General features: G+C 33.7%; 1 protein-coding gene across 4 annotated transcripts in view; it reads left to right on the top strand.

Annotated features, from left to right (window-relative positions):
* The window catches only part of VPS13A (vacuolar protein sorting 13 homolog A), a 228,674-nt gene that overhangs the window by 42,504 nt on the left and 169,390 nt on the right, over window positions 1-16,780 (top strand). For all 4 annotated transcript variants that reach the window (XR_013334008.1, XM_077759359.1, XM_077759360.1 and 1 more), the window contains exons 12-19: window positions 9-115; window positions 1,827-1,998; window positions 3,543-3,605; window positions 4,092-4,221; window positions 5,255-5,349; window positions 5,657-5,799; window positions 14,169-14,358; window positions 14,444-14,558. Coding sequence is in view for 3 of the 4 variants with exons in the window: in XM_077759359.1 (XP_077615485.1) it covers window positions 9-115; window positions 1,827-1,998; window positions 3,543-3,605; window positions 4,092-4,221; window positions 5,255-5,349; window positions 5,657-5,799; window positions 14,169-14,358; window positions 14,444-14,558 (1,015 nt within the window). In the remaining variant the exon portion in view is untranslated. The remainder of the gene's footprint in view (window positions 1-8; window positions 116-1,826; window positions 1,999-3,542; window positions 3,606-4,091; window positions 4,222-5,254; window positions 5,350-5,656; window positions 5,800-14,168; window positions 14,359-14,443; window positions 14,559-16,780) is intronic.

Genomic DNA, 16,780 nt, shown 5'->3' with positions numbered 1-16,780 from the left:
TTCTTTAGTATTTCAGCGTTATGGAGCTTCTTGAGTCAGTTGATATGATGACACAGAATCTACCCTACAGGAAATTCAAACCTGATGTGCCTCTTCACTATCATGCCAGAGAATGGTAAAATGGCTTAATTTTTAAAAATTGAGATATAATTTGACATACTACATTAGTTTCAGGTTTATAACCTAATGATTCGATATTTGTATGTGTTGTGAACTGATCACCACAGTAAGTCTAGTTAACCTCCATCACCAAATATAATGACAAAAGTTTTCCTTTAGAGTTTTTATGATCTCTTAGTAACTTTCAAATATACAGTGTAGTATTAACTATTATCACCATGCTGTACATTATATCCTCATGACTTATTTTATAACTGGAAGTTTGGACCTTTTAATCCCCTTTACCCATTTTTACCACTGCCTATGCCTCACCTCTGTCATCTACCAGTCTGTACTCTACTTATGAGCTCAGTTTTTTTGTTTTTGTTTTTTGAGATACCATATGTAAGTGAGATCATATGGTGTTTATCGTTCTTGGTCTGATTTCACTTAGCATAATGTCTTCAGGGTTCATCTGTATTGTCACAAATAGCAAGATTTCATTCCTTTTTATGACCAAATAATATTCCAGTCATGGAATGACTATACACACACACACTCACACGCACGCACACATACACATACAGATACACACTGCATTTTCTTTATCCATTAGTTCATTGATGGACAGTTAGGTTGTTTCCGTATCTTGACTATTGTTAATAATGCCACAGTGAATATTGGGGGTACATACATATATGTTTTTGTGCTTGTGTTTTCATTTTCATCAGATAAATACCTAGAAGTAGAATCGGTTGATCTAATCTTTTTAAATTTATAATATATATTNTGACCTAAGCGAAAGTCGGAAAGTCGGATGCTTAACCGACTAAGCCACCCAGGCGCCCCGACTTTGAGAATAACTTTTTAAGATACTCTTTAAGGACAGATACAAACTGTTGTTTGATTTATGCTTTTGCTTATTATGTTAAGTTGATTGAAGGGATTCTAAGAAAATTTTAAAAGGGGACACTAGAATACCATTCATTAACTGTAGTTTTGGGATTATTAAAAACTATATCCTAGTTTGTGTCTCGCAATACCTTTTTAAAAAAAAAAAATCCAAACTTTTCATATTAGATACTTCAAGCCTATATAATTAAACTTGAAAGTTAGGTTATGTGTGTCTATGAAGAGTAGCCCCTTTTTGAATTCCAAAGTCTTGGGGCTCATGCGTGGCTCAGTTGGTTAAGCATCTAATTTCAGTGCAGGTCATAATTGTACCATTCATGAGTTTAAACCCTGCATTGGACTCTGTGCTGATAGCTGGGAGCCTGGAGCCTGCTTCAGGTTCTGTGTCTCCCTCTCTCTCTCTCCCCCACTCTCTCTCTGTCTCTCAAAAAATAAACGTTAAAAAATTGTTTTTAATTTAAAAGTCTTAACTGTTATTAAGCTCTTGCTGTTTCTAGAAGTTGCAAATACTTTTCAGTTGACTTTTAATTACTATTTGCCAAGTAATATTTCCATAGTTTCCCTGTAAAGCTATCTTTTTTGTAACAAAATTCAGTGATTTGGCTTATTTCCACTTAGGAAAGAGATAAGTTTTATAATGTAGTCTTAATACATATAGGGCTGGGAAAAATCAGATACTCAGGACACCATTTTGATAGTCTTTGTACTATATCGTTAGATATGTTGTTTTGGAGTAGAAGTAACTTTATTTCCTACTGTTGGTTTGAGGCTGTTAAGTGTAGGGTTTTGGTTTTTTTGTTTTTTGTTTTCTATAGGTGGAGTTATGCTATACGTGGTATTCTGGAAGTAAATGTCTGCCCCCGGTTACGGATGTGGTCATGGAAGTATATTAGAGAACACAGGCAAAAAATGAAGCAGTATAAAGAACTTTATAAAAAAAAGATAACAACTAAGAAGCCAACTGGTGAACTACTCATCTCTTTGCAGGTTAGTATTTAAAAAAAGTTGTTGAATATTTTGTACTACATAACTCCTCCGTCTTTGGTGACTAACACTTCCTACTTATTTCAGTTTTGACTGACTCTTTCTCTTTTACTTAGACTTTCTTACTCCTATGAGCTCAGGTGATACTCTCCTGTGAGCTGTTGGAATTAGAGATTACTCTCCATCTGGGGAGATTTGGGTTCATGCAGATAGTAATTTGAAGCCTCACACTATGACATTTTTAACCTCAAAAGCCTAAAAAAAAATTTGCTACATGGATTCCAATCTTCTTTGTGTCGATTTCAAAGCCTTACGTTATCTGTCACCATTCCATTTCTCTGTGTTACAAATGATGGTGTTAATTAAATAAATTTCTTGTCTTTTATACATACTATGCTTACGTTTGTAGCCAAGTCCATCTCCTTTACTTATCTCTTTGCCCCACTTTTATTCATTCCTCAAACTCTACTTAAGTCCCATCTCTTGTATGAACTTTCCTAAACTTTCTACCCATACAGAGCCTCCTTTGTCTTAATTTTTGTGGCGTTTCTAGTCTTTACTAGCAACTTTACATCTCATTATCTGTCTTGAGAACTTCCTAAATACTAGTCTTTTAACATTATAGTATATTCTAGAAGGAATTGTTTTATAGATAAAGTTCAGTTTAGGGAGACAGCCTCTTGAAATTACTGTAATTGTTCTGAATCTAGACCAGCTTCCAGTTAGGAGCTCCCTGAAGATTGAGCTTTATTTTTATTTCGATGTAGGAGACTTTCTGCAGTCCTCGACTATTAGGAATGCTTGGGTTTAGAGGCCTTTTGGAAAGGTGGTTACACATTTCCTTACTTATTTATTTTGGATATTAACCTGAATCCTACAAATCTGCTGGATAGTAGGATCCTGAGTGAAGTTGTTTTCTAGATAAAGTAGGTCATGTTTGCTTTTCCTAGGGGGGGGAAAAAGATTTTAGAATGACATTCTTAAAATTGATCATGGAAATAATTTATTGATATGATGAAAGACTTACCTTATCTCTGTTTATTTCAGTAGCCATAGAAACTTTGGAATATGTAGAATTTCAAAGTAAGTTTTAAATGTATCTAGATCTACTTGGTATATATTAAAGATGACACACCAACTGTGCATATAATATGAAGGATTTATAATTTTTAGTTGAAGGTAACATTAATGTGTTTGCCCTTATAGTTAAAACCCAAAAATCATTTTAAGCAATGCCTGTATCGTGTCTTTTAGAATGTGTCTGTAAATCATGCAGAGTTGTAACAACTGTATGCATAGCGTATGATTTCTTTGTTAAGAGGTTATTCGATCATTACCGTTTCCAAGCTGACGTGTATATATATAAGCACTGCTTCTCAGAATTTAACAGGGATATTATGTTGATGGATGATCTGTTTTCTGCTTCCTATTATGTCTTTGCTTCAGTGCAGCAATTTGATAGATTATATATTGCAGTTTTATAATTTTTATAATCTTTATGTAGGTATATAAAGTTATTTCAAACACACTTTTGTTTATACTTTTAGGAGTTGGAAAAGACCTTGGATGTATTTAATATAACTATATCAAGACAACAGGCAGAAGTTGAGGTAATTCCAGATTATCTTTCAATAAGTAAATCTAGATTCCATGTAGATTTGACAGATGTAGTCATTATCATTAGTGTTGCACTGTAATACACTGTTTCCTGAAAGGGGTTGAAATTTGCTTCCTGTAGAACAGTATAAGAAAAATTGACTTAATGTTTTGCCCCATCCATTTAAATTAGGTCCTGTGGGGAAACATTCTTGCTAAATAATTTGGCTTATCAAACACTCAGTTCATATGAAGGTAAAAATCCAATTTTGGAGGGAGTGGTGTAATCACCATGACTTGTAACAGTAGGGCTGACCGTACCTGGTATCCTAAATTCTCATGTTTGGCTAATGTTGGAGTTACTGTGTTGTGTTGTCAGTTTGTATAATGTTTATATTTGTTCACTACAGTAGTTAAGTTTTTTAAATGTCATTTTTCTATTTCTTTAGATTGCTAAATAAGGATAATTTGTCATTTATTTGAAAATTTATTTATTTTAGGTAAAGAAAGCTGGATACAGGATTTACAGAGAAGGAGCAAAAGATGCAGAGGATAATAAGGGATGGTTTAGCTGGCTGTGGACTTGGTCAGAACCAAAAAGTAAAGAACAGCCAGATGTGAAGCCTGGAAGTAGGTCCATTTCATTTTATAGTAGTGCAATTAATTATCAAGTTAATTTAGTGCAGCCAATCATCAGTTGTGAAAATAAAGTTTTGCAGAAAATTTCCTAAGGAAAATCAACATTATGTGCATATATATCATATGTAATTTAACCTTATTATCAATAAAACTATTATAACATTGCAAATACATATGTCAAATAAAAAAATTTTTATCTTAATGTTTACAGAAGAACTTTATGCTCAGAGGATTTAGTAAATGCATATAGATAATAATAAGTAAAAATTTGCAAAGGGTATAAGGCATTATACATTTTTATTAAAATTGTTTCTTGGAAAGGTTTTTGTTTCCTTACTAAATATTTAAGATAATAGCTTTGGAGATTTAGGGGCTTAAGTTTATATCCTGGATCTATCACTTATTAGCAGTGTAGCCCAGACAGACTATTAAAACTCTTTGAACCTCAATTTCATCATCTGTAAAATGGGAAGATCATGATATTAATACTACCTACTTTGTATGCCAGGTATGTTACTTAGCACAGTGTCATCAAGTCTGTAATACTGTGAGCCATTTTGTGAGCTTGCTTAATACAAATACTTAGAAATTTATATTGCTAAATTTATACATTTAGCAATTTATATTTTTGGAGACTAATCCTTTTAAAATTGCCAATGTCATCCTGACATTCAGTGATTATAATTTTTCTTTCTTTCTTTTTTTTTTTTTTAAATTAAAAGGCATGTGAGTGTCTTAATCAGTTAATCATCCAGCTTTGGCTCAGGTCATGATCTCACAGTTTAGGAGTTTGAGCCCCATGTCGGGCTCTGTGCTGACAGCTCTGAACCTGGAGCCTGCTTTAGATTCTGTCTCCTGCTCTCTGCCCCTCCCCCACTTGTACTCTGTCTCTTGTGGTCTCAAAAAATTTTCTTAAAAGTATAAAAAGAATTAAGTTTGCATTTCATTGGTTAAAGGTAACTAAATTACGGGTTAGTTTTATCTTACCGGTTAAGAATGCAAAATACTTCTTTATGATTTATAGTTCTTGAAGAAATGTTGACACCTGAAGAAAAAGTTTTACTCTATGAAGCAATTGGCTACAGTGAAACAGCAGTTGATCCAACCTTGCCTAAAACAGTAAGATGTTTTAAGATGTTTTCTTGCCTTATACTTAGAATTTAATGATAGGCCTGCTTTTAATCCTTTGAGAAATAGATATTACTGACTTATTTTGACATTTGGTCTGTAAGTATTTTAATTTCCAAGGTAAGGATAAAAATTGCCCCTACTTTTTTATGTTAATGTGGTGATTATTTAATATATAAAGGGTTGTTTTAAAAGTATTTTTTGATTATTGGAAAGAATAAAGTATATGAATGAGAGTAGTTTTTGTATTTACATATATATGTTTTCTTCTCCTTTTGTTCCTCTGAATATACTCTAGTTTGAAGCCATGAAGTTGTTTGTTCACTTGAAAAGTATGTCTATTGTTCTAAGAGAAAAGCGAGAAACACCTGAACTGTTAGATATTGTAGTGGAAGAATTTAGCACTTTGATTGTGCAAAGACCAGGAGCACAAGCAATTAAGTAAGTATTTTTCTTTTACTTATAAGAAAAAAACTCACAGTCTAACAGTATTTTTAAAGACTACTGTGGTTTAATATATGCTTATGTGTTTTTAGGAACTTATATTTTGGAATTATTAAAATAACACCTGGTCAGTAAGAACTCTATGCTGAGGAAAAGTAGAGGGACACTGAAGAATAATACCCAAGTGTCAGCAGTCACACGATACAAAAAGAAACTACATCAACCATTTGGTTTTTATCTGGATAGCTCTTTATTTTACTTTTGTTTTTAAAAATAGTTTTATTGAGATATAATTAACATACCATACAATTCACCCATTTAAAGTGTACAACTCATTTGGTATCTTTTATGAAATTCACATTGGTATGTTTACAGAGTTGTGCAACAGTTACCGTAATCTTTATTCCAGTATATTTTAACACCCTAAAAAAAAATTCCTACACCCATTAGCAGTCACTCCACATTCTCCCTTTTCTCCAGTGTAAAGCAACATGTAATTTCTGTTTATAAGAATGTGTCTGTTGGAGGTATTTCAAATGAATGGAATCATAAAATAATATGGCCTTTTCTTTCCAGCTCCTTTCACTTAGAATACTTTCAAGGTTGATCTCTGATATAGCATGAATTAGTAGGGTTGTTTTTTCTGTTGCTCAGTAATATTCCATTGTATGGCTATACCACATTTTGTTTGCCCGTTCATCAGAAGATGAGTATTTGGTTTGTTTCTACTTTTTGGCTACTATGAATAATGTTGCCAGGAATATTTACTGGCAATATTTTATATGGACAATAAGTTTTAAATTTTCTTAAGTGGAAATTAGGAGCAGAATTGTTTCCTGATATGGTAACTAATTATCTAAATTTTTAAGGAATTGCCAGACTGTTTTCCAAAGAAGTTGTACCATTTTACATTTCTATCACTAGTGTACTGAAGTTTCTAATTAATCTAAATCCTTGCCAACACTTACCTTCCTTTTGATTACAGCCATCCTAATGGATGTGAATTGGTATCTCACTGTCATTTTTATTTGCATTTCCTGATAGCTAATCCTGTTAAGCATCTTTTCGTATGATCATTAGCTGTTTCTGTGTATTAAGTTATAGCCCATTTTTAATTAGGTTGTCTTTTCATTATTCCTCTTTAAAGTTCTTTTTTTCCTTAGCAACAAATTTGTTTTAATACTGTTTAATATTTATTATTATTTTTAAATTTAAACCCAAATTAGTTAACATATAGTATAATAATAATTTCAGGAATAGAAATTAGTGATTCATCACTTACATTAAAAAAAATTTTTTTTCATCACTTACATATAACACCTAGTGCTCATCCCAGCAAGTACCCTCTTTCATGCCTCTTACCCCTTTAGCCCTCCCCCTGCAACACCCCGCCAACAACCCTCAGTTCTCTGTATTTAAGAGTGTCTTATGGTTTCTCTCTCTGTTTTGATATTATTTTTGCTTCTTGTCCCTTAAGTTCCGATGTTTTGTTTCTTAAATTACACATATGAGTGAAGTCATATGATATTTGTCTTTGATTGACTTATTTCACTTACCATAATACACTCTAGTTCCATCCACATTGTTGCAAATGGCAGGGGTTCATTCTTTTTGATGGCTGAGTAATAATTCCATTGTGTGTGTGTGTATTTGTATACATACATACATATGTATACCACACATTCTTTATCCATTCATCAGTTGATGGACATTTGGGCTCTTTCCATACTTTGGCTATTGTTGATTATGCTGCTATAATCATTGGAGTGCACATGCCCCTTTGAATCAGCACTCCTGTATCCCTTGGATAAATACTAGTACAATTGCTGGGTTGTAGAGTAGTTCTATTTTTAATTTTTTGAGGAACCTTCATACTGTTTTCTAGAGTGGCTGCCCCAGTTTGCATTCCCACCAGCAGTCCAAAAGAGTTCCTCTTTCTCTGCATCCTTGCCAACATCTGGTGTTGCCTGAGTTGCTAACATTAGCCACTCTGACTGGCATGAGGTGGTATCTCATTGTGGTTTTGATTTGTAGTTGCCTGGTGATGAGTGATGTTGAGTATTTTTTCATGTGTCGGTTGGCTATCTGGATGTCTTCTTTGGAGAAGTGTCTATTCATGTCTTTTGCCCATTTCTTCATTGTATTATTTGTTTATTGGGTGTTGAGTTTGATAAGTTCTTTATAGATCTTGGATACTAACCCTTTATCTAATATGTCATTTGCAAATATCTTCCCCCATTCCATTGGTTGCCTTTTAGTTTTGCAGATTGTTTCCTTTGTTGTGCAGAAGCTTTTTCTCTTGATGAGGTCCCAGTAGTTCATTTTTGCTTTTGTTTCCCTTGCCTCTGGAGACATGTCAAGTCAGAAGTTTCTGCAGCCGAGGTCAAAGAGGTTGTTGCCTGCTTTTTCCTGTAGGATTTTGAGGGCTTCCTGCCTTACATTTAGGTCTTTCATCCATTTTGAGTTTATTTTTGTGTATGGTGTAAGAAAGTGGTTGAGGTTCATTCTTCTGCATGTCACTGTTCATTTTTCCTAGCACCATTTGCTGAAGAGACTTTTCTCCATTGAATAGTCTTTCCTGTTTTGTCAAAGATTAGTTGGCCAAATATCTATGGGTGCATTTCTGGGTTCTCTGTTCTGTTCTGGTGATCTATGTGTCTGTTTTTGTGCCAATACCATACTGTCTTGATGATTACAGCTTTTATAATACAGCTTGAAGTCTGGAATTGTGATGTCTCCAGCTTTGGTTTTCTTTTTCAGGAGTGCTTTGGCTGTTCAGGGTCTTTTCTGGTCTCATTCAAATTTTAGGTCTATTTGTTCTAGCTCTGTGAAGAATGCTGGTGTTATTTTGACAGGGATTCCATTGAATATGTAGACTGCTTTATGTAGTATCAACATTTCAATGATAACTTCTTCCATGAGCATGGAATTTTTTCCTTTTTTTTTTTGTCTTCTTCAGTGTCTTTCATAAGCTTTCTATAGTTTTCAGTGCATCAATTTTTCACCTGTTTGGTTACATTTATTCCTAGATATTTAATGGTTTTTGGTGCAGTTGTAAATTGGATTGATTTCCTTGGTTTCTCTTTCTGCTGCTTTATTATTGGTGTACAGAATGCCAGATTTCTGTGCATTGATTATTATATCCTGCAACTTTTTGCTGAATTCATGTATCCATTCTAGCAGTTTTTTTGGTGGAGTCTTTTGGGTTTTCCACATAGAGTATCATGTCATCTGCAAAGAGTCAAAGTTGGACTTCCTCCTTGCTGATTGGGATGCCTTTTATTTTTTTGTGTTATCTGATTGTTGGAGGCTAGGACTTCCAGCACTATGTTGAATAACAGTGGTGAGGGTAGACATCCTTGTTGTGTTCCTGACCTTAGGGGGAAAGCTGTCAGTTTTTTCCCCCAGTTAATGATGGTCTTTCGTTTATGACCTTTATGATCCTGAGGTATGATCCTTCTATCCCTACTTTCTTGATGGTTTTTATCAAGAAAGGATGCTGTATTTTGTCAGATGCTTTTTCTGCATCTATTGAGAGGATCATGTTTTTATCCTTTGATTTATCAATGTGATGTATCACATTGATTGATTTGCAGATACTGAACCAGCCCTGCATCCCAGAAATAAATCCTACTTGATTATGGTGAAGAATTCTTTTAATGTATTACTGGATCCAGTTTGCTAGTACCTTGTTGAGAATTTTTGCATCCATGTTCATCAGGGAAATTGATCTGTAATCTCGTTTTTAGTGGGGCCTTTGGTTTTAGAATCAAGGTAATGCTGGCCTTGTAGATGAGTTTGGAAGTTTTCCTTCCATTTCTGTTTTTTGGAACAGCTTCAAAAGAAGAACAGCTTTAACTGTTTGGCAGAATTCCTCTGGAGAGCTATCTGGCCCTGGTCTCTTGTTTGTTGGTGGAATTTTTAAGAGTTCTTTATGTATTACTGAAAAATATCTGTAGAGTAAAAGTTTTTCAGTTATTTTCTCTTGTTTATTCATATTTTTGATGGTATTCTTTGGATATTTTTGGTTTTGATGAAGTCCAGTTTATTTTTTATTCTGTTGCATTAAAGACTCCAGAAGTCTTCACATAACTCAAGGACACAAAGATATATTCCTTTATTTTCTTGTGAGAATTATATACTTTAATCTCTTAAATTGGGTTTATGATCCATTTTGAATTAACATTTGTATATGGCTTGAGATTGGGGTCCAACTTCATTCTCTTCATTCATTTGTCCCAGCAATATGTATTGGAAAAACTTATTTCCCATGGAATGGTCTTGGTATCTTCATCAAAACGAGTTTACCAGAAATGTAAGATTTTATTCCCATTCATCTATATGATTAATCTTCTGCCAGTAGTAACTGTGTTGATTAGTATGGCTATGTAGGAAAATTTGAAATCAGAAAGTTTACCCTCCAGTTTTCTTTTTCAAGATGGTCTTAGCTCTTCTGATTTTCTTGAATTTCTTTGTATCTTTTAAGATCATCTTGTCCATTTCTGCCAAAAACTTTCAGGTTAGATTTAATGATTGTGTTTAATTTGTACATCAGTTTTAGGTACTGACATTTAAACAGTATTGTCTTAGAGCCCATGAACACTGGACGTCTTTCCATTTATTTAGATCTTCATTAATTTCAACAGTGTTTTAGACTTTTCAGAGTACAAGTTTTATACCTTTTTTATTAAGCATATTCTCATGTATTTTATTGTTTTTGATGCTGTATGGGAGGAAAGAGTTTTCCTCAACCCTTTTTGGGTGTCTTGCTATGTCTGAAAACTAAATCTGACAAAGACTAACAGGAGAGAAATATGCAGCTTTATTTAATGTAAGTTTTACATTGACATGAGAGGCCTCCTATGGAAATGAAGATCCAAAGAACCAGTTAGATTAGACCTCGTTAGCTTTGATAAAGAGTGGATAGTTGTGAAGGACTTAAGGTCAGGGAGTAAGGTAAGTATATTAGACCGGGAGAAACTCAACAAGCCCTGTTTATTAGGATTCTTCTCAGTTTACCTTTGTCCCTAAAGGTGAAGATTCAGCTTTCTTCTGGGTTTAGGGAGGGCACCTGTTATGTGAGGGTTTGAGGGAAGCAGGGTCGGGGAATATCAGAGTGCCCTCCCTACTTCTGCTGGTTCTCAAACTCCTTCAAGTTGGAATATTCACTATGCCAAGGTGAGATATTTTGGGATACTGTGTCCTTAACCCCATCAATGCTATTACAGGGGCATCATGTTCTTAATTTCACTTTTGGATTGTTTACTACAGTGTGTAGAAATAGAGTTGATTTTTGTACGTTGATCTGAAACCTTGTATATACCCTGTAACCTTGATAAACTTGTTTATTAGTTTGAATAGTTTTTAGTGAATTCCTTAGGATTTTCTGCATATAAGAGCATTGCATCTGCAAATAGAGATAGTTTTATATCTGTATTTCCAATGTGGATACCTTTTCTTTAATTTCTTTCTTGCCATTGTTTGAACCTTCAGTGCCATGTTGAAAAGAAGTGGTCAGAAAGGGAATCCTTTTCTAGTTCTTTATTTTAAGAAGTGCTCAATCTTTTATTTATTTATTTATTTTTAGATGTTTTTTATTTATTTCTAGGAGAGAGAGAGAGAGAGAGAGACAGCGTGAGCAGGGGAGGGTCAGAGAGAGAGGGAGTCACAGACTGAAACAGGCTCCAGGCTCTGAGCTGGCAGTCAGCACAGAGCCCGACAGGAGGCTCGAACCCACGAACCGCGAGATCATGACCTAAGCGAAAGTCGGACGCTTAACCGACTAAGCCACCCAGGCACCCCAGAAGTGCTCAGTCTTTTAAATATGATGTTAAGTGTGGGTTTTTCATAGATACTTTTATCAGGTTTGAGAAACTTCCTTCTATTCCTAGTTTGTTGAGTTTTATTTTGTTTGGTCCGGAAGGTGGTTAGATAGTGTCAAATGCATTTTCTATGTCTACTGAGATGATTGTGGAGTTTTTGTTCTTTACTCTTTTGATTAATGATTTATTACCTTAAATAATTTTCAGATGATAAAATAATCATGTATTCTTTTGGGCATATGTATAACCTTTTTTACATACAGCTGGATTTGGTTTGCTGGTGTGGATTTTTATGTCTGTGTTCATAAGAGAATATGTTTATAGTTTTCTTGTGATGGCTTTGTCGTTTTGTATGACGATAATACTGTCTTTATATAATAAGTTAGGAAATGTTCCCTCATCTTTGGAATCATTTGTAAAGAATTGGCGTTGATTCTTCATTAAATGTTTGCTGGTAAAATCACCAGTAATGTCACTGGGGCCTTAGTTTTACTTTGTGGGAAGTTTTTAATGCTTAACTTAATCTAATCTTGTTTTTAGGTCTATTTAGATACTGTTTTTATGTTTTCAGTCCGTTTCAGTAGTTTGTTTCTTTTTAGGAATTTGTTCATTTAATGTAAGCTATCTAATTTGTGGGCATGTGGTTGGTTGCAGTAACACCATGTAACAATCCCTTTTTCTTTCTGTGAAACCTCATGTCTTTTTATTCCTCTAAATTTTTTTTTTGAGTCTTTGCTCTTCTTTCTTCAGGTAAATTTTGTTGATCCATAAAAAAAGCTTTGTTTTTTTCCAGTACTTGTCTATTCTCTATTTTCTTAATTTATCCTCTTACCTTTATATTTTCTTTATTCTTCTTGGTTTAGGCTTAGGTTACTTTTTCATGTATCATTCATTAACTGGTAGGTTAGTGATTTCAGGATTTTTTTTTTTTAGTAATGTATGCATTCAATACTTCAGTAATTTTATTTTATTAACTTTTCCTTATAGAAGTCAAATTGACATAAAATCATCCCCCAAAGAACAATTCAATGGGATTTAATATATTCATAATGTTGAATAATCACCACCCCTATCTGGTCACTATATCTCCACAGAGGGAAACCCCATACTCATTTTAGTAGTTGCCCTAGAGTTTTCAGTATACATTTCTAATGATCCAAGTCTGGTTTCAAATAACACCATAGTATTTCATGGGTAGTGTGAATACTTTATAAGAACAAAAATATCTTTATTCCTTCTAGCCCCTTGTATCGTTGTTATTCATTTCACTTGTTACATGAGCATGCGTGACCCTATATATATATATATACACACACACACGAGATACATGTAAGCATACATAACCAAGTTGTTATTATTTAGAACATACTAATTTGTTAGATCAATAAAGTAAGTAACATAAAAGTTTTTATTCTACCTTTCCTTTTTCCTTCTTTAGTACTTTTAGTTTCTTTATGTAGATCTGAGTTTCTCACATTTTTTTCTTTCTTTCTAAATAACTTCTAAATATTTCTCAAAAGGCAAGTCTAGTTGCAAGAGTTTCCCTCCATTTTCATTTTAGAAAGTTTTTATTGTCACTGTTGAAGGAGAAAATAAGTTTGATTTTTTTTTTTTTTCCAAACCTTCAAATTTTTCACTGTATATATTTTTGCTTATCTGTTTTCTGAGAAAGCAGATATAATTCCTAGCTTTGTTCCTCTCTATATAAGGTGTTTCTTTTTCTTTGGTTTCTTTCAGGGTGGTTTCTTCCAGGGTGATTTTTTTGTTTTGAAAATATGTCTAGGGGAATTTTTTTCTTTTTTTGCATTTATTCTGCTTTTTGTTCATCAGGTTAGGCTCTGGGTAACTAGTTGCTCCATAGGGCATGCCTTTTTAAGAACACAGTCCTTTGTATTCCTTTTCCTTTGCCATTTCCTAGCACAAGGGGACTTTTCTCCAGTATTTATGTGGCAACCTGGTCTAATTCCTGGAGGTGTATCTTAAAATATTGTGGGGCCTCCCCTATTACTGAGTCCCCCTAGAGTTTTTAACCTCAGAATTGTCCACACTAAATCTCCAACAATTTAGGAGAATGAAACAGTTCAGGTTTTCCAACTTTGGCCTTGGTATATGTGGTAGTTTTCTTTCACGTCTCTGTTCTTGTAAGTATGACTCCCTGTATTCACCTGTGTCTCCAGTCTTGGGGGCAATGACTTGTGTTGTGTCATCCCTTCTCTTATATATCCGAGAAGAGTTTGGTCAGCCTTTTACTTGTTTGTATCTAGTAGAGACTTCCAGACTCCTTTATTGGGAACTCGAAACCCCTAACTCTCAAATAACTTTTTTATGTAGAAATCAACATGTGAAAAGAGTTGTTTGTGAATTAATTTATGTCATTTGAGATCGAACAGTTGTATATTTTCTCTGATACAACATTTTCTCTGATATGAATGGAATTGAGTAGCAGGAAATGCAAATTTAAGTTGTTTTCATTTTTATTTTCAGTTTACAGAATACTTGAAAATTGCATTGATAACGAATTTTTGTCTGTATTTTTTCATGTAGATTTGAAACCAAAATTGATTCATTTCATGTTACTGGCTTACCAGATAATTCAACAAAACCTCGCCTCCTTTCTTCATTGGATGATGCTACGTCACTCTTCCAAATTGTATTTGAGATAAATCCGATAGATGAAACTGCTGCTCAAAGGTGTATCATAGAAGCTGAACCTCTAGAAATGATATATGATGCTGTAAGCATTTTTAAATACCTAAGTTTTAATGGATTTCAGTTTACTTTGAGTTTGTGCCTAATGTTAGTGACACTTATTTTAACAGAGAACGGTGAATAGTATTGTGGAATTTTTCAGACCTCCAAAAGAGGTAAATCTAGCACAGCTTACTTCAGCGACATTGATGAAACTTGAAGAATTTCGTGACAAGACAGCAACAGGTGCGTGCCAGTAGTGATGTTATTGTATTAAGAAATATATCATGTACTAAGCTTTTAGTCATGTTTTACTTACTTTAGTAAACTGTACTTTAAATTTATGCTTCTTGACTAGATACAGGTTTGTTTAAACTAATTGGTACTTTTCTATTTAAATTCAAATAGACCAATCATTTCTCACACTCAGAAAGTTCAAACTTAATGACCATTCAACTTAATTCCAAATTTTGTAGGGTTTTTGGATTTCTTTTCATGATGGAATAAACCTGTCATTGTCCTTTCATGTAAGAAATTACAGATTTTAATATATTGGCCTCAGAAAATAAAAATTCTGTCTTTTTAAAATTCTTTTGGAGAGTCTTTATAAGATTGGGTGTTACTTCCTCCTTCAGTATTTAGCCTAATTGATCAGTAAAACAATATGGTCTTGGAGATTTCATTGTGAATGATTTTAAATTACAGATTCCATTTTTAAAATGTTAAAATATATATATATATTTTTAAAGGCACCTGGGTGGCTCAGTTAAGCATCCGACTTCGGCTCAGGTCATGCATGATCTCATGGTTCATGAGTTTGAGCCCCGAGTTGGACTCTGTGCTGACAGCTCAGAGCCTGGAGCCTGGTCTGCCTCTTTCTCTGCCCCTCCCCTGCTTATACTCTGTCTCTCAAAAATAAATATTAAAAAATAAATATATGTATATATACACATTTAAAGATATATTTTAAATACATAGATGATATAAAGTTGGTCTGTTTGATTGTAGTGCTTTGCAATTTCTTGATACTGGCTTCCTGACTCAGTATATAGTAATTTTAAAAAATGTTTTCACAGGGGCACATGGGTGGCTAAGTCAGTTAAACACCTGACTCTTGATTTGGGCTTGGGTCATGATCTTGCAGTTTGTGGGTTTGAGCCTGTGTCAGGCTTTGCGCTGATAGCGCAGAACGCATTTTGGGTTCTCTGTCTCCCTCTCCTCTCTGCCCTTTCCCTGCTCATGCTGACACACTCCCTCAAAAATATAAAAAAATTTTAAAAATATTTCACATGTTTGAAAAGCATATATTTTTCATACCTGTACATATTTTTAGCACCTATTTATCATGTACTTCAGGGGCGCCTGGGTGGCTCACTCGGTTTAGTGTCGGGCTTCAGTTCAGGTCATGATCTCACAGTTCGTGAGTTCGGGCCCCACGTCCGGCTCTGTGCTGACAACTAGCTCCGAGCCTGGAGCCTTTTGCAGATTCTGTGTCTCCCTCTCTTTCTGACCCTCCCCTGCTCACTGTGTCCCTCAGAAAAAAAAAAATAATAATAATAATTACAAAGTATCATGTACTTCAAATCTTCTGTTCCCTTAATGGGTTTTTCCCTTACCTTTTGTCATCATATTCCAATAATTCTTTAGAGACATAAATGAAAATACTTCATTGTGAATGTACATTGGTCTATTTCTTTTAGATCTGTCATTTCTTTCTTTATAGATTTGATGTTGTCAATAGGTATAAAGTATTTTTCTCCAGTAAGTGAAATCTTTTATCTGTATTAAGTTGACTGTATATATTTAGTAATGTTTTTTCTCCCCTTATAATCTTTTTATTTATTTATTTTTCTTATATTATTATGCATATTCTGTTTCTTCTTGGTTAGAATTTATGTGTGCCTTTCTTGGCTGTTTTATCCTGTATCTGTTTTCAGATGTGTCATGTCAACAAGATATAGTGGAATATTTTTGTCTATATTCATAGTCTTTTTTTTTTCTTGCCTTTTTTTGGATAAATTATAGCATTACTTTTCTCCCCCTCACTCCATTCACTGTACCATTTGAAAATTATACATTCTGTCTCTTTTTTTACTTTAGTAATTACAGTGCACATTTTCCTNCTCAGAAAAAAAAAAATAATAATAATAATTACAAAGTATCATGTACTTCAAATCTTCTGTTCCCTTAATGGGTTTTTCCCTTACCTTTTGTCATCATATTCCAATAATTCTTTAGAGACATAAATGAAAATACTTCATTGTGAATGTACATTGGTCTATTTCTTTTAGATCTGTCATTTCTTTCTTTATAGATTTGATGTTGTCAATAGGTATAAAGTATTTTTCTCCAGTAAGTGAAATCTTTTATCTGTATTAAGTTGACTGTATATATTTAGTAATGTTTTTTCTCCCCTTATAATCTTTTTATTTATTTATTTTTCTTATATTATTATGCATATTCTGTTT

The sequence above is a fragment of the Crocuta crocuta genome, unplaced genomic scaffold (assembly GCF_008692635.1).
Source record: "Crocuta crocuta isolate KB4526 unplaced genomic scaffold, BGI_CrCroc_1.0 scaffold41, whole genome shotgun sequence".
NCBI classification, from domain to species: Eukaryota; Metazoa; Chordata; class Mammalia; order Carnivora; family Hyaenidae; genus Crocuta; species Crocuta crocuta.
Note: the sequence above shows the minus strand (reverse complement) of the source record. Positions and strands in the feature narration are given on the sequence as shown.